At 30.5% G+C, this 18,670-nt stretch overlaps 2 protein-coding genes across 2 annotated transcripts; one reads left to right on the top strand and one right to left on the bottom strand.

Annotated features, from left to right (window-relative positions):
- Window positions 1–402: 402 nt before the first annotated feature.
- LOC130802472 (uncharacterized) lies at window positions 403–3,917 on the bottom strand. The gene is made up of 2 exons (XM_057666490.1): window positions 2,758–3,917; window positions 403–568 (listed from the first exon to the last, which is right to left on the bottom strand). The coding sequence occupies exons 1-2, from the start codon at window positions 3,915–3,917 to the stop codon at window positions 403–405; spliced, it is 1,326 nt and encodes a 441-aa protein (XP_057522473.1).
- A 4,990-nt stretch (window positions 3,918–8,907) lies between these two features.
- On the top strand, window positions 8,908–16,988 carry LOC130803225 (BURP domain-containing protein 9-like). The gene is made up of 4 exons (XM_057667398.1): window positions 8,908–9,051; window positions 13,383–13,497; window positions 13,590–15,222; window positions 16,303–16,988. The coding sequence occupies exons 1-4, from the start codon at window positions 8,929–8,931 to the stop codon at window positions 16,748–16,750; spliced, it is 2,319 nt and encodes a 772-aa protein (XP_057523381.1). The 5' UTR covers window positions 8,908–8,928; the 3' UTR covers window positions 16,751–16,988.
- The last annotated feature ends 1,682 nt before the right edge of the window (window positions 16,989–18,670 follow it).

The raw sequence follows: 18,670 nt of genomic DNA, 5'->3' as shown, positions 1-18,670 counted from the left end.
AAGAAACAAAAAGTAGTGGCCATGTCTAGCGCAGAAGCTGAGTTTAGGGGTGTAGCAAAGGGAATCACAGAAGTCCTGTGGCTGAGGAAGTTGTTAACTGAACTAGGATTCCCACCTAAAAGGAGCTGCGAGTTGTACTGCGATAATCAAGCGGCTATTAATATCTCAGAAAATCCCGTTCAACATGATCGTACCAAACATGTAGAAGTAGACAGGCATTTTATAAAGGAGAAGTTAGAAGCTAAAATAATCAGGCTTCCGCATGTTAAGTCCAAGGACCAACTAGCAGACGTTCTTACCAAGGCAGTTGGAGCTCAGTTTTTTTAAGAAGTTTTATACAAGTTGGGTGTTGGTGACCCTACGACCCAACTTGAGGGGGAGTGTTAGAGTGTAACTGTTATTTCAGTTTCTTCCATATAGGGCAGTTAGGTTTAGTGGAGCAGTTAGTTTCTTCCATATAGTTACCATATAGTTAGTGGAGTAGTTACTAGAAAAATTAGGAGCAGTTACCTTGAATAACTTGTATATATTGCCATCACCAGTATTGAATGAAAGAAAGAGAAAAATACTGAATTAAAACAAAATCAGAAACATTCAAAACCTCACCAAAACTTGGTGATTAACTTACAATCACATATAAATGAACTAGTAATATGTAACATTCTGAATTTAGCTAGGTTTGAATATATCTAAATCATAATTTGGATGATATTGAATCATGTAACGTATAGATATAATAGTGGTACGTGGTTGACTTAATTTAGCCTCTAATTATATCATTGTAAAGATAGAGTTGTAAATAAGATAATTCAATAAATGTATTTTGTAAAATTATTTAAAAATAATTTCTATATATACTAGGAGTAATACAAATATTTTGAAAATAAATCATTATCACCGAGCTGTCTTATATTTAATTGTGACATCAATAAGCATCATAATCATCAAAAACAAAAAATAAAATAAAAAATATTTGCTTCCTTATTTTTTAGAGGTAAAAATATTCTGATATTTGAATTAGAGGCCTCCTAAATTACTCTTGCAAAAATTTTACTCTTTCAGTTTGAAGTTTGACTTGATTTTGGCATTACTTTGTAAATGGGTTTAAGTTAAGAGTCCACGTTTAAAATTTAGGTTTGGATGTATAAAAATGAATTTTTTATAAATACATTTAAACTTTAATAAACAAATAAGTAAAGTTTAATAACTTAACCAATTTAATTAATGTTTATCAAAAACAAATTAAATAAACTAAAAATTAATCGTAGGTAACACGCAGTTAATTAAAACTTAAAATTAACTACTCATTATGTTCCTCTCGAATACATTACTTGCTTTTGGGTAAAGAGATTGGGCCAGGAGCCCAAGACAGAGAAATAAGAATAAGATAATACTCCCTCCGATCTTATGAATTAGTCTCATTTCCTTTTTTGGCAAAACCTTTGAATTAGTCCCATTTCTATTTTTGGCAATTCTTTTTACTTAAATACCCTTAGTTCACACACGTAATTACGATTTTACCCCCGTTAACCCTACTAACCTAAAATAATTAACACTCTAACCTCACCTTAATCATTCCCCCCCTTTTATAACCTCACCTACTCTGAATCCCTTCCCATCCCTCCCTCTCTCTCCCTCTCTCTCATCTTCATCCTCAACCTGTGTTCGTGTTCTTCACTGATCTTCATCTTCATCCCCAAGAATACCTTGGTTTACGGTTTATTATCTTCATCTTCATTTTTTTTCCACCATCTTCGTCTTCTTTGAAACCCTAATGCTTTTAGGGGTTTTGTAAATTTGGGTTTTTTCCCATCTTTTCTGGGTTTTTTCGAACATGGCCTCACCAACGTCTTGTCTTTCTTGTTTGTCTTCGTCCCAAGAAAGTGATCCTACGATTGGATCTCCTAACCCGTGGTTCGATTTCTACAATCGCCTACCTACGACTTCTGATGAAACGGATCCTAACTGGGGAAGAAGTATAACTTATGAAGATGAAGAAATACAGGGAATGTTTGATTTACAACTGGATCTTCAAGATCTATACATTGAGAACTTGTTCCCTTCCTCAGATGAAGAATCGTTGGATGATGTTGATTTGGTTTCTGATTTTGATGTTCGAGGCCCATTTTCTCGTATGGATACATCTTTCCTCTATGACTAATGATGATTTTGTTTATGTGCTGGTGATGGTATGCATGTCTTTCGTGTTTTGTTTTTGTTGCCCTATGATTTTTTTTTTGAGGGTAAACAATTGATTATAGCTACAAAATCCCTAAATCCATTCATTTTGCCACCAATCTAGGGTTTTAAGTTCATAAGCCACCAAACATTATGTTTAGGAGGCTATGTTCTTACCAGATGTAGGAGGCAATTAGTATGGGATTTGGGTTATCTGTGATGAGTTCAAATTGTATCTCTGAGATGAATTTGTTTTTCATTTTGTTTTTGAAGCCATCAATAAATTGTTACATGCTTTTTCCTTCTAAATGTTTACGGCTAAACATCTCCCCTATTTAATTATTACATCATGTTTAGACCTAAACATTTACCTTACACTGTAACCCAAAAGTGAGTACAAAAGGTAACCCAAAAGTATACTCATGTGTGTCATATTTACATGGTTCTGGTGTTCATGCTGGTGTTGCTTCTGTTGTTGCTGGAATATATGCTGTTGCTTCTATTGTTGCTTCTGTTGTTGCTTCTGGTATTGCTTCTGTTGTTGCTTGTGATGTTGCTTCTGTTGTTGCTAGAATATACTCATGAAGTTGATGAAAAACTGATTCGTCTGTGATCCCCAAGTAAAATAAAATGCCCTCCAATGTAGTTTTATCCACCTTTGTTTCCAGATATCTTAGTGCCTGGTAAATTGTTTCCTGCTGTACCCCCAAACAATGTGGGAGTCTCCCTTCCCTTTGTAGTTTTGCTTTGCTCATGTGTGGAATTGCATAATCCATACCACCTAGTTTCTTAATAACTTCAATTTTACATGCTTGCAATGTGATCCATACACTCTTCAGTGCATTTGGTGTCAGATTGTCAAATGCTGTAGTTACTGCCTTAACTAATTGTGAGTAGTTGTATGCTGATTTTTGATGCTGTAAAGATTGTATTGACCTAAAGAACCCTAAGTCTAGCACATTCATATCCGGTGAGTTAGGAGGTTGTTGCACTAAGTGGAAGTTAAATCCATCAAGTGTAGCCACCTCTCTAAACACCTCATCATCATCTAAAATGTGTGGTTTAGCATTGTCCTGTTGAATGAAAATTGTTTTGCTTAAATCTGATGGCCATTTAATTCTAATTGCTGGTAGTATCTTGTGCACAATCATGTCTCTTGTGTGTTCTTTAGTGATTGATTGTATTGGTTTGGTCTCTGGCTCTCCTCTCTTTCTGTTTTTTGAACTCCTTTGTGCTGCCACTTCATGTGTGAAAGGAAAAATGCCTATCTTTCCATAAAAAATCATCTCACCTTCAATAGAAAAGATCGGTCTTGCAACGGCACACATAAACATGATCTTGGGGATAAATCTTTTTGATTGGATTTCTCTATGAGGCTCTATTTCATCTTGAGTTAGATAAAATGTTTGTTGTGTCCTTGTAATGTAAAACAACTTTTCATCAATGTGGACTACATTTTTCATTTCATTAAATGTGAAATTCTTTGTTTGCTCATCTAAAATGCAACTACTAAGACAAAAAATTAACCTGTCGAGTTTATTTTTGTCTGTAAGTAACGGTTTGATTGCGTTGGTGTGCTTTCGAAAGTACCTCTTTTTTTTCCATCTGCATACTGTGCTGTAGCTAACTTCCATGGCCTTTGAAAGTGATCTTAAGGTTGTCTTCTTCGCTTTTTCAATTGATTTGAATTTGTTTTCATCAAAGGCGATTGGAGCTTTACCGTTGGTCAATGACTTCATATTGTTGACATTAATTGGAACTTTGTTTTTTTTTTATCACGAATCTGTCTCCATATCCTTCCGATTGTCCTCCTATGCAAATCGTACTTCTTCGCAATTTCAGTGATGAACCCGTGTTGTAGCTTCCCATTACTGTTTGCTGAAGTTAAAAGGTCATGCATTATTTGAGTCTTAGTAAAATTATCTACATCTTTTTTTTTCCCATTGTATATACTGTGTTGAAGTTGGTGGAAATTAAATGAAGTGTTTGATATCTTCACTTAATGCTGTCTTATATACTGGAATTGCATCTGTATGGGCGCAATTTTTTTCATTTTTGGCGCCATTGACATTAATTTTTTGGTTTCCCTTTATTGTGTTACTAATTGTCAACTCATTTGATCCATCTGTCTCCATTTCCCTTTGCTGTATTTATCTTCTAATTGTCAACTCATTTGATCCATCTTCCAGTATCATTGTTTTCCCTTTATCAGCTTATTTTTGTTCCAGTATCATTTGATCAGCTGTATTTTTCTCATTGATGGCTTCCTTTCAAAATGAAACATTTTGATTTTTTGTAGTTATTTAATTAATTTTCAACACTAAATGCATACCGTGTTTGTTTTTTTATAAATCTGAAGTCAACGAAAGATTTAATATCCGCATGCGCATGTGGCGAGAGGGTTGCTCGTTTTCAATTGCCGTTCAAAAAACGTTGAAGAAATCAAGGAAGTATTGAAGACTTAGCTTATTTTATGAATTTGACGGTTTTTGTAATTTATTTGATGTAATTTTCTGTAATTTAAATTAACTAGTTTAATGGTTGTTTAATTATAAAAAATTCGGAAATGTATTAATTTCAATTATTAAAGCTCAAACAATGTCAAACCCAATTTTCCCTCCAAAATTCATTCCATGTACTTTATTAATCAAAAAGAGGGAATCATTAACAATTAATCCACTTACTTAAAAATACCCAACTACCACCTTTTACATGGACCCTTAATATCCGTGCCCAAGCTATATGAGACTATATCAAAAGATCGGAGGGAGTATTTATCTGTGATATTAAAAAAAAAAAAACATTGAAAAAAAAAATGTAAAATCAATCAAACAAGTGGTGCGAAACTAACTTGTTTGCATGAAACTTAGCTCCATCTATCTACTAAATAGTTTAGGCGCATAAAATAATAATAATTAATAATTAGCTTTTAATAATAAATAATTGATAAATAATAAAATGATACAATCCTTATATCCTTAATAATATTTTTTGTTTGCATGTGGTGGAGGATTTCACATAATAATCGACATATACCACATGGCACATATGCAAGCAAACGAATTCTCTTAAAGTAAAAGCATTTGCTTTAGTCAATATATATATTTAGTTATTTACCCCACCATATAAATAATATTGTATGTTCTCCGGGGCAGAGAATAAATTGTAAAAAAAATTTTGAACCGGTAAAATTTTAAAAATCATGATATTTTTCTAATGATATTATATCTTTAGACATTAAGGAGCCGTTTGATTGGGGGTAATAATCAAAGAGAAAGCGAATAAAAATACTCAATTCCCTTTATTGTTATTTGTTTGTCACTTTCTATCATTCCTTTTCCCCCATTTTAGTTTTGGGTTTACCCCAAACTATTATACCCTCATTCCCCACCCCCCCTACACTTTCCCATTCCATTCCCCACTTCATTACCCATCACTTAAAATTTGAACTTTGATTTATGGGTATTGTTATAATTCGTCACTATTTTCATTTTACCGCCACTCCATAATTAAATTACGAATTTGCCCCTAGATTTAAAAAAATTACGGATTTGCCATTGGACATAATAACACTATTATCAACTAAATTAATAAAAAAATTATTAATAAAAAATTAAAAATTAATTAACAACTAAATTTTAATTAATATATTATTATTATATTAAAAAATAATTAAACATTCAAATAAATATTTAAATTCAAAACTAATTATAAAGACATTATCATAATATAATATTATATTAAAATTAAATAATTTATTACAAACATTTATTTAAATAACAATAACTTAAAAAATAAATTAATTAAACAAAAAAATTTCATAATTCGAAATTAAAACAAAAAAAATTAAAAAAAATACCAGTCGCACTTTTTGTGCGATTGATAATTTTTTTTAAAATAAATTGTTATTAATTTTAATTATATTATTATTGCTATTATTATTATTATTATTATTATTATTATTATTATTATTATTATTATTATTATTATTATTATTATTATTATTATTTGTAATCAATGGAGCTAGAAAGATATTATTTAGATTTATGTTTTTTTTTTCTTCATATTACAAGAAAAGATGATACAAGTTAATGATATTTTTTTAAAAAAATAAGTTTATCAAGTTTATCATATAATAACTAGTTATTTTTGGAAAAAATATTAAAGAATTTAACAACTCATAATTTGATTCCTTAACTTGAACCAAACAGTCACAAAGGGAATCAATGAGCATTTCATTTCGTTTCTTGAACACAGCCAAACGACTAGGCTAAATTAGGGGAATACATTCCTTTCTCCTCCATTCCCTTTCCTCATTCCATTCTGATTCCCTTGTGCGAACCAAACGGCCCCTAAATATCAGGGTTGTGATTAACAAGGTCAAAGAGGGCTATCGCCTCGAATTTTTAGGACCTAAAAAACTTATTCTTATGTATATAAGTGATATTAATTTGAATTAAATTTAATAACTTATATTTATTGCTAAGTAATATAAATTCTTAGTGTTTTTTATATAAAGTAACTTAAATATTAATAATAAAAAATAAAAAGTGTATTATATCAATCGTAAGGCCTTAAGTTTTTTAAAATCCTTTTTATCTTTTGCTTTAAGACCTAAAAAAACAAAATGGCCCAACTAGATATATACCACATAATTTAATATTAAGACCTTTTAATTTTTCAAGATCCAATATATTTAACATAATCTCCTGCGATATAGACACAAACACGTAAAAAGTAAACACTAAAAACCAAATAATCGCGTTCTATAATAAATGTGTGGGAACCACCATTTCATTTCTGATCTGCATCACGCAGATTTTAACCTTTACACCTTTTAACTTTTTTGTTAGTTTTTTTCATGACCTTTTCGAAATACATTATTATAATTGTGAGTTTATAATAATTATAACGCTTACATAGATTTTTTTAAAAAATATTAAGTTTAAATTCTCTAAATAAGCATTTTAAAAATATAAAAAATATATGATGAAAAATTATATATTAAGGCAAATCTAATGAGATCTCACATGCATTGCCGATTCTAAGCACAAGTCGGGTAGCCAACCACCTATAGCCCTCAAAAATAAGGGCACCAAAATTTAAATGGTGCTATTCAGGCTCGAATTGAGCAACATTTTTTAAGTGATTTGTTTGTTAACTTTTTTATATTTGAAGTGATTTTAGAATAATAATGTTACAATACATTTTGTATTGAATTATTTTTCTTGAAGTGAAAAATTTTGTATCTTTTGATATAATGAAGGGCCCAATTTGAAAGACATCGCAAAATTAAATAAGACCTCCAAAATCTTTACTCCGCCCCCGCTCACATGGATATATTTTATCTTCAGTATATCATTCAAAAATCTTAGTCAAATTTCTGTCTCTTTAATGTGGAATACTTAAATGAGAATGATATTGGAGAATAAAAAGATTATTAAGTAAAATTTTAGTGATACATAACATATTTGAATTATTAAGTTGAGTTGAATTAGTCGAACTACTTTTATTTGTTATGTAGATTTCGGGCAATATAATATTAATCAACGTCTATACGAGTAACATTATTATTGCAAATTTGCGTATTAATAAATTGATTTGATTCTCGAAAAAATGTCATAATTTGACGACGTCGGAGGTCTAAAAATTCGAATCGGAGCAAAATCATAGGACATAAAATTTGAATGAGTCAAAGGTGAAAATAAAAGAAAATGAAGGTTTTATTCAAAAGAAAGTTTGAGTCAGAGTTAGAATAAGTAACCCAATATTCCGTATAAGTCAGAGTACAGGAGAAAAAGAGTGGAGAAAAGTAGCAGATAAATCATATCCGTATCCCTCCTAAAGTTAGGATTAAAAAACTGTTGTAAGGAAAGTTAAAATGTAAATAATTCAATCCGTGTCTACTGTCTATTGTTATCCCCACTTCTGGACATGGAGTTTGGTATCTTCATGCATGATATAATAAAGAACGGTCATCCTTTATTCTGGCAATTAAATATCATAATTATTCATAAAATCAATAGTAAAATAAATGAAAAAAAAGAACTTTAATTACACGTACTCTCTCTCTCTCTCTCTCTATATATATATATATATATATATATATATATATATATATATTATGATTATTATAGTATATTCTGAAGAAAATAAAAGGTTAAGTGAAGATCGAATGCATGACCTTTCTTGAAAATCACTACTAATATTTATTCTCTAACAATTAGGCTGCGACAATTCATCTCATAATCACCATGTGGGTCCAGTTGTGTGAACAACCCAGGGACTTAGATCTACAAACCTACGGGTAATGACTGTTGACTTGCACATATACTTGATGATATTCACTCTTTTCCAAAATCATATGGATATGATATTACAGAGATTACCCACTAAACATTATATGCAAATTCACAATCCACAGTGGCGGATTCAGTAAAAAATAAGTGATGTCAATTTAAGTAAAACCCATCTATATATTAGGTTTTGATCCTTAGTCAGATATCTAGCGCGTAGATAATACACTAATTAACTTATCTAGGGTATATTTACATGTATAATATTTGATTTTATTTTGGATTTAGGTGATGTCAATTGACCTCAGTGACATCACGCTAGATCTGCTATTAACAACCCACTTAGTGATGTGAAATCTTTCTCACATGAAGTATTTTCAGCACCAACTGAGACAAACCCGATTTTCACTCACAAATTATAATACAATGCAACTAGTATAAATAGTACACTTGCATGCTCTCTTTACTTGCCCATATAAACCGTATTCCCAACTCTCGCTCTCTTCACTATCTTAATTCCTATTTCCTACCAAACATGGCCATGGATTTGCGACTGCAAGTTCCTGCTCTTTTCTTGGTAATCTTTCTTTCCCTTTCACAATGGAGTATCTCTTTTAATTCTCGCACTAGAGGTCGTCGTTTAGATTTCTAGCTAGTTGGTATTTGATAATTTTGGTTGCTCAATAAAATAATTAAAAATTATGAAAATTTGAAATTCCCATGACAAAAAAGAGTTAAGTTGATTCTATGATTTTTTTTTTGTATTTTTTTTTTATAAAATTCGTGGTGTTAGAGAAACACCTCTATTAAATTTCTAGAAATTTAACAAAGGAAATAACATCCTTAAATTAGAATTTTCCTTGCTTGTGACTTTATTAGAGTGAGACTATTATTGCTGGACTGACTTAATATATACTTATAGTTTTAAACCTAAATTTAAGTGATTACTTATAACATTATAACATTAAGGTGATTATTTTTTATAGTCCTAGAGTGATAACTTAAAACTTTAAGGTGATTATATACAATTTTAAAGTAATTAATTAAAATAAATTTTATAATAAGACGGTATCATAATAATGGTGATTACCTTTACAAGACTTACTATTTATTTATTTATTACGTCATTCAAATTGAATGACTTTATAGTTTATGATAAGAAAAATTATATTTTCTTGGTCCTTTTGATTTCGTTACGATAAAAGAAATCTTGCTTTATTATTTTGTGGTGGAAAATAAGATAAAAATAAGTAAATAAAATAAATATTTGAATGAGATGATAAATATATGTTTATAGAAAATATTATAAACAAAAAAATTACGAATCTTCATGACTTAAACTTATTTTATGAAATTTTTAATAGAATTACTGGACAGATTATATTAAATTGATTTAAGCTTTTGACGTTGTCTCATTTTATTAGATTTCTAACAATAATGCAATTTTTATATTATATATAGAAATAATAATTTATACATTAATATATATGTTGATTCTTAAAACTTTACATATTATAATGGTTAATATATATATATATATATATATATATATATATATATATATATATATATATATATATATATATATATATATATATATATATATATATATACTTTTCGTTATAAATGAAATAATTATATCATATACTTCGTCTTCTTTTTATTCTTCCCATTTACTTTTTGCACATATTTCAATACAAATTTAAAACCTGAATATCACTAAATACATAATGAAACATTATAAAAAATACATAATAAAAAAGTATACATTAAGACGAATCTAACGAGATCTCACATGGATATATTTTATCTTCTAAATATGTGTCAAAAACATTAATTAAATTTCTCTCTTAAGATGAAATATTCCAAATAAAAAGAACATTAAGATGAAATATTTCAAATGAAAAGAATATTAGAGAACGGGAGTATATATTACTATTTTCGTTATAATTTGATTGACGTAATAAATAAATAAACACTAAGTCTTATCATATATATTAGTGATTGCTTTATTTTCTTTTTTAACAAAATTATTTGTCAAGGAACCAACTCAATCAAAAGCTAGATGGTTGAGGACCCATGATATTATATTCTAACACGTCCCCTCACATGAGAGCCCTTTGATCTAAAAGCATAGATGCGACATAGGCCCTCCTTATACTTAACGCTGAATATTCCACTTTAAATGAGGGGTGATTGAGATTAGAACTCGTGATCTCTTGTTATATTGGCCTCTGGTACCATGTCAAAGAACCAACTCAACCAAAAGTTTAAGTTGATAGTTGAGGATTCAAGATATTTTATACACTCATGATGTAATGGTTTTATTTATATATTGTAGTGTGAAAATAATTTAATATTAATTCTTTTTTGTAGGGACATATCTAAAATAATATTAAATGATTTCAATGTAATAAGTATTGATTTAAATATTGATAATAAGACTTGAATCTAAGACAACAATATTACAAATACAATACACTTATTAGCATTATTTAAGATAGAACTTGTTAAATACTATTTGTTTGCCGACAACTATGAACATGGCTACATATTTCTTCATGCAACAAAAAAAAGTAACAGTGAAAAAGAGAAAAAGAAAAATAATGTATAACCCAACAAAAATGTAACTAGAGTTATAGGTACACTATACTTGTTATATTTGACCTTTTACGCAATTTAATATGTTATTTGGTTCATTTATATATTGAGCTACATACATTTAAAAATTAAAAAAGGTTAATATTATGAAAGTATGTGATTAGACGATTCAAACAATATCCTACTTAACTTTATTTTTTTCTTGTATACTAATCGTAATACACAAAATAAGCTTAAACAATAATAATATCAAAAATCGTTAAATAGCGACCATTTCAGAACATTGAAAATACTACGAGAGTACCACACAAATATATCTATGGTAAATATGTACTAAATGGGGCCTGATCACCTTAACATGTTTTGATGACCTTTAACCTGTTTTTTGTCGTTATACGAAAGAAAAATATTGTACTATGATAATGAGTTAATGACAATTAAGGTGCATCGAGAATTCGAGATAGAATAAAGATTTTAAAATCCTTATTTATTTTTACGTAGATAAAAATATTTCTCTTTTAAGAAAAATAATTCAACACAAAATAAATTGTAACACTATATTACTTTAAATATAATAAAGGTTTACAAACAAATCACTTTAAAAGTATTGCTCGGAACTGGACCTAGATAACACCATTAAATATTTAAGGCCTCTTATTTCCGAAGCCTTAGGCGGTCGGCTACTCTGGATGTCCTAAGAACCCGTCTTGGGGTGCATACGATTCGGTTTGGTCTGGTCTAACACTAAAATCAAACCAAATCAAACCAAAAATTTTGGTCTGAAAATTTTCTAGACCTGAACAAATCGTTTAAATCACTAGACCAAACCAGACCAAACCATTATACAATGGTCTGGTATTAATTTTTTATTTTTATATATTTTTTTTCAAATTAATATATGCATTTATATAACTATTTCGCACCTACAATCACAAAATATAATAATTTTTTATTAGTTTATTGCACAGCATAATTTAAGTGTATTGCTATATAAAATTAATAAATCTCAAAACGACTAGGTATCAACCTATTTTTTTCAAAAAAAATTCGTTTTCGGTCATAATACGGTTTGCGATCCGTTCAGTTCTAAAAAATAAAAAACTGAGACCAAGTTGTAAATTGTAGTTTTTAAAAAAATAAACCCAAATCAAACCGTTTAACTTATAAAGCAGACTAAATATTAAAATTATAATTTGATTTAATTTGATGTACGATTTAGGCCAAATAGTAAAAAAATTATAACTAGAAGTTGTGCAATATTCAATAACACAAATCATTGCCACATTGGTAGATGTTTGTGTAAAGCAAATTGGGTCCATCAACTTTAAAATCTTTCACTTTAAAAACCTCAATTATGAATAAAATCAATTATTGTTTACCAAAGTTTATAATTATACCTTAATCCAACTCTTAACAATGGAGCTCTCAAAAATATATCATCTTAGTATCATACTAATTCGGAAATCATTTTGACATGTGACAGTTTTAGAATGAGACTTGAGAGATGCACAATTATTTTTCATGTGTCACGTTAAATCATATTCCTTAATTAAATGTTGTATTTTTATTTGCTTATCTATATTTACTGTAGAGTGTAAATACTAGTTTCTTTTTTGCTTCTACTTCTATGTGAAAGGGCTTTTATTTAACAACTTTATTTGTTCAATTATCAATTACTTTGAAGTTTTCAATGCTGATTTTAAGCTTTAATCATAATAATAATAATAATAATATTATTATTATTATTATTATTATTATTATTATTATTATTATAAAAAGGCCTTACTTCTGCCCCATATTCATTATTCATTTTCATCATTAGAACGTATTATACTTTAGTTTTTCAATATATTTTCCACAATATTATAATTGCTGAAATATCTTAATTAACAATTTCAATTTAATGTATAATCTATATTTTGCCTTAAATATCACAGTTATCCAGAATTTAATCAAAGAATTGAAAAATTATTACCGAAAATATGGGAAGGAATAAGGTCATAATTTTATCTGAATAATTCATAATTATGCTAAGAAAAAATTATCAAAATAGTTAATTGCTATATATATGAAAATTTTAAAATCTCGTTCATTGCACTGACATTACACTAATTCACTAATAATTGAATATCTAAGATAATTTGAGAAACCCCTAATTTTTTCTCACTAAACCCTAATTTTGCTTGGAATTAAAAGGGTCATAACTTCATGAATAGAATTAAAAATGAAGAGGGAACAAGGAATTACAAATGAACTAAGTATGAAAAAATGACAATGTTCTTAAAATTCTAATCTTTTGTATTTCAGCTTACTTTTCTAGCAATACATGTATCAAGTTGCAAACAAGAGGACTATTGGAAAATGAAGCTACCAAAAGTTCCCATGCCAGAAGCAATCAAGCATAGTCTTCTTCATTCTGGAGGTGAAACATTCACTTTCATAGATCATATATCAAGTTTGCTAAAACACATATACTTTGAAAAACATGAACAATTGTATTCATACATGATGCAGGCGAGAACAAGTTGAAGGATGAGTATACAATTAAACAACCTTACACCGTGGGATCATGGAAGTATGATGTAGACAAGAATAAGGTGGTTGATGAATCTGCACTCAAACAACCTTTCACTGTGGGTTCATGGAAGTATGATGCAGACAAGAACAAGGTCAAGGATGACTCTGCATTCAAACAACCTTTCACTGTGGGTTCATGGAAGTATGATGTAGACAAGAACAAGGTCAAGGATGACTCTGCACTTAAACAACCTTACACTGTGGGTTCATGGAGGTATGATGCAGACAAGAATAAAGTGGAGGATGAATCTGCACTTAAGCAACCTTACACCGTGGGATCATGGAAGTATGATGCAGACAAGAATAAGGTGGTGGATGAATCTGCACTCAAACAACCTTACACTGTGGGTTCATGGAAGTATGATGTAGACAAGAACAAGGTCAAGGATGACTCTGCACTTAAACAACCTTACACTGTGGGTTCATGGAAGTATGATGTAGACAAGAACAAGGTCAAGGATGACTCTGCACTTAAACAACCTTACACTGTGGGTTCATGGAGGTATGATGCAGACACGAATAAAGTGAAGGACGAATCTGCACTTAAGCAACCTTTCACCGTGGGATCATGGAAGTATGATGCAGACAAGAATAAGGTGGTGGATGAATCTGCACTCAAACAACCTTACACTGTGGGTTCATGGAAGTATGATGCAGACAAGAACAAGGTCAAGGATGACTCTGCACTCAAACAACCTTACACTGTGGGTTCATGGAAGTATGATGCAGACAAGAACAAGGTCAAGGATGACTCTGCACTTAAACAACCTTACACTGTGGGTTCATGGAAGTATGATGTAGACAAGAATAAGGTCAAGGATGACTCTGCACTTAAACAACCTTACACTGTGGGTTCATGGAGGTATGATGCAGACACGAATAAAGTGAAGGACGAATCTGCACTTAAGCAACCTTTCACCGTGGGATCATGGAAGTATGATGCAGACAAGAATAAGGTGGTGGATGAATCTGCACTCAAACAACCTTACACTGTGGGTTCATGGAAGTATGATGTAGACAAGAACAAGGTTAAGGATGACTCTGCACTTAAACAACCTTTCACTGTGGGTTCATGGAAGTATGATGCAGACAAGAACAAGGTCAAGGATGACTCTGCACTTAGACAACCTTACACTGTGGGTTCATGGAAGTATGATGTAGACAAGAATGAGGTTAAGGATGACTCTGCACTTAAACAACCTTACACTGTGGGTTCATGGAAGTACAACGAGAATGATGAATCTAAACAAGCTTCACCTCATCATCTTCACCATCAAAAACTCATGCATGAGAATGTCAACTCAAACGATAAAGAAGACTTGACAGATGGATCAGTGTTCTTTGTGGAGAAAAGTTTGCATATTGGGTCTAAGCTTAAGCATGATTTTCAAAAGACTCCTGAAATGTCTTTCTTGTCAAAGCAAGAAGCACAATCCATCCCTTTCTCAATGGAAAAAATTGGTGACATTCTCAACTTGTTTTCCTTGAAATCTAATTCAGCAGAAGCAAATGCTATCAAAGGAACCCTTGATATATGTTTGTATAGGCCAAAAGTTTCAAAAGAAAACAGGTAATCATCATGTCTTCTCTCTCTATAACACAATATAATATTAGTGGGATATATTTAGTGATATTTAAATAAAATGTCATTATTTTAAATTTCTAATAGTATATATAGCAGATTTAGTGATATCTATTAGACCCTTTAGCATCATACCATAGTTTTTCGCAACATAGGATCTAATGACATTTCTCATAAATGCCAAATATAGACTATAGTAATAATTACATATGTCACTAAAGGCCAAATAAAGTATCACTTAAAATAAAATCAATAATTATTACACTAAAAATATAAATCAGTGACATTTTTTAATAGAAATATAATACCATCTCTGGCATCTTAAATACTAAATAGAAGCATTATGAAAATAATTCTCTTCCTGGATAGGCGTGAACAACCCTACTCGAGGCTTGTTTACAAGACTGGCATTGGTGAGTTCAAAGTCTTACATGTTGTCTTGATAAATAATACTCATTGCAAGACTCTTGTAAGGGGACAAAATTTTGAATTTTTTTTCGTTCGCCCAATGATGACTTGCCAACTCATTATGTAAAAATAACGTAGAAAAATTTGTAATATAAAGGGTAATGATATATTAATATACAATACAACTTTCACGGTCGTATATAAAAAGTTAAAGTAAAAATATTTGGTAAGAAAAAGTATTAATTACATCGTTATTTAGGTAATTTGCATTGAAATCATAATATTTGATGAAAAATAAATTTTAGCTACCTCGTTATTTGTGTGATTTGAATTGAAATCAAACATTTAGTGAAAAATAAGTATTAGCTATATCGTTATTTGTGTAATTTGCATTGAATCATAAGATAATTATATTTTAGAATATGAGTATAATGCTAATTTACAGTCCTAAGACTGTATATATGAGTCATAATAATTTTAAAAATAGAGAAAAATTAGTAGAAAGCTGGTGTGATAGAGTCAGAAAATCATGGTTAATTTGAGTTTGGCATATTGACACCCTCTTAGAATTTTTTTTATAAATTATTGTAAACTAACACCCTCTTAGAATTTTTTTTATAAATTATTGTAAACTAATTAGTTAAAGTACTTATTTGGTAGGACTTGTGCTCAATCAATGGAGGACATTGTAGATTTTGTTGTAGGAGAGCTCGGAACAAATGAAGTTGAAATAAAAATGATGAACAACAACATTGAGGTACCTAATGGCATACAAGATTATTTATTATCAAAGGTTGAAAAGTTGTTTGTACCAGGAAATACTGCAGTGGCATGCCATAGGATGAGTTATCCTTATATTGTGTACTATTGTCACCACCAACAAGACATTGGCCAATACAATGTCACTTTGGTTAGCCCGAGCACTGGTGCCGCCTTTCAAACCACTGCGGTATGTCATTACGACACGTATGCTTGGCAGCCTGACGTGGTGGCTCTCAAATATCTTGGGATTCGCCCTGGCGATGCTCCTGTGTGTCACTTCTCTGCAATAAATGACATGTTTTGGACTCTGAAAGATGAGCCCAAATCACTTGACATGGTTCAATGAAAAGGATTCATTTATATGCTTATGCTACTGTTACTAAGGAATCCTAGCTAGATGTATCATGTAACATAAATAATGGATGGTATACAATATAATGATATACTATCCATGCATGGTTTGCTTAATGTTGTATTTTGTATCAAGTCTTTTAAGGTAAGTGTACTAGCTACTAGCTAGTGTATTATTGTGCCCATGGATGCTTGATGCAATTCAAAATATAATGCAAGAACTTGTTAGACCATGCTTGTTAATGCTATGTTCAATAAAAGTTATGTTTTCATTTTTATCTATATCGTGATTTATTAATAAGTATATATCTTTTATCGTAATAATTTAACTACAATATAGGTTTTTAGCATTTTGAATTCTGCTTGATTGTTAATCAGATTCTAAAATTACCAAAAATTTGTCAAAGAAGAAATTTATTATAGCGTTTATGGAATTACAAAGAAGAAACACCATGATATATTGTAAAATATCTACTTCTGTATTGTGCTACTAAATGAAAACTACTTAGTACAAAAAGGCTAAAGACCTCTATATATAAAAAGAAAGACATATTGCCACATAAGCATTCTTATGTTAACAATAGAAAAAATAATTGAAGTATTCTTAACACCTAATCTCCAACAAAATTAAAATTTTTGAGGTGAATCAGACACAACCTAACTAAAATGTAAGACATTAAAGTATAAGACATTAGTCCAAATGAAGTTGAAATGTATCAAGTCATTCTACTATCTCTAGATTGAGTTCTAGAGGAATTCTTAAGGTTCATCTCTGAGTGGGTCATAGAGTTTTGTCTGTCTATGTGAAACCCCTCTTTCAATTTTCTTAATGAAGAGATTGATTGGGTTTGATGTTTTTCTGGTATAGATATTGGTCCTTTTTGTGCTATGAGAAGGGCGCTGCTGACGACTTCTATATTTTAGCACAGCATGCTAGTTAGCAGAATGTGCTACTGCGTGCTAGCTGGTGGCTCCCCGTCTACTACCGTGTACCTGTTTGTTCAGTAAAGGTACGAAGTGTAGATGTAAGGTAGTGTATGTTTGTTGCGGTTGGTTTTGGCTAATGTCACTACCAACTCGGGAATAAAGCGCAACCTACTCTAATGATGCTAGTCTCAATTGAATGCAATGCTACTCACTGCTGCTGAAATACCTGAGGATTTGAGGAACAAGTTGATTTCCCTGCCACTATTTTTCTGTTTTTGAGCTGTTCATGCCTTGGACATGCTATTGGATCTATTTTGTAATTGTCTCTTTGACTGTAATAGCCATTTTGTCTTGGTAACCGACTTTGTTGTATAGGATAGTCTTTTGTAATATCTTTTGAGGTGCCGATCCCCCCCTAGCGTATGATGAGAGGCTTGTTTGCGCCTAAGAGCTTTGGTTGCGAAGCGGCGCCTAAGTTTGTGAATTGAGATGTAAAGTTTTGGTTTTTTTCTTGGTATTTTATAAAATTTATTTTGCCAAAAAAAAAAGAAAAAAGGACATTAGTCCAAAAATGTAAATAGTTGTCGATATGTATCACAAAGGAGTTTGTATAAGGTCAAGCAATGGGTTGTTACTAAGGACTTGTTGCTTCTTTCCAATCATAATAATTGTATAAGTCGGGCTATTTAATCGCAAGCGTCTCATGCTAATGCCATTTCTTGTAAAGGACGTTCTGAGCATATTTAATATATTTAACCGCATAAGGCTCCAAAAAGTTGGAAGCCTCAATATTAATTTACATAGTATACATTAAGTATTTAAAGATATGTTATTGGAAAAATATCATAAATTTTAGAATTGCACAGGACCTTCAACAAATTTATCAATTTTTGCTCTGCCCTTGTGTAAATTTTTTGTGCGCCAAGCAGCTAAATACTTGCTCTCATGTGCCCATGACCATCTTTAGTGTTATTGCTGCAAGCCCATA

The sequence above is a fragment of the Amaranthus tricolor genome, chromosome 16 (genome assembly GCF_026212465.1).
Source record: "Amaranthus tricolor cultivar Red isolate AtriRed21 chromosome 16, ASM2621246v1, whole genome shotgun sequence".
Classification (NCBI taxonomy): domain Eukaryota; kingdom Viridiplantae; phylum Streptophyta; class Magnoliopsida; order Caryophyllales; family Amaranthaceae; genus Amaranthus; species Amaranthus tricolor.
The sequence above is the reverse complement of the archived record's forward strand: the minus strand, read 5'-3'. Positions and strand labels throughout refer to the sequence as shown.

What these genes read in the sequence shown, in the direction of transcription:
- LOC130803225 (XM_057667398.1), top strand. Translation starts at nt 8,929, where the DNA reads ATGCTCTCTTTACTTGCCCATATAAACCGTATTCCCAACTCTCGCTCT. An exon ending in AAGTTCCTGCTCTTTTCTTG is followed by an intron (nt 9,052 to 13,382) that starts GTAATCTTTCTT and finishes TTTGTATTTCAG; the next exon opens with CTTACTTTTCTAGCAATACA. An exon ending in AAAGTTTCAAAAGAAAACAG is followed by an intron (nt 15,223 to 16,302) that starts GTAATCATCATG and finishes CTTATTTGGTAG; the next exon opens with GACTTGTGCTCAATCAATGG.
- LOC130802472 (XM_057666490.1), bottom strand. Translation starts at nt 3,917, where the DNA reads ATGAAGTCATTGACCAACGGTAAAGCTCCAATCGCCTTTGATGAAAAC. An exon ending in GTTTTTCATCAACTTCATGA is followed by an intron (nt 569 to 2,757) that starts GTATATTCTAGC and finishes GTTTTAATTCAG; the next exon opens with TATTTTTCTCTTTCTTTCAT.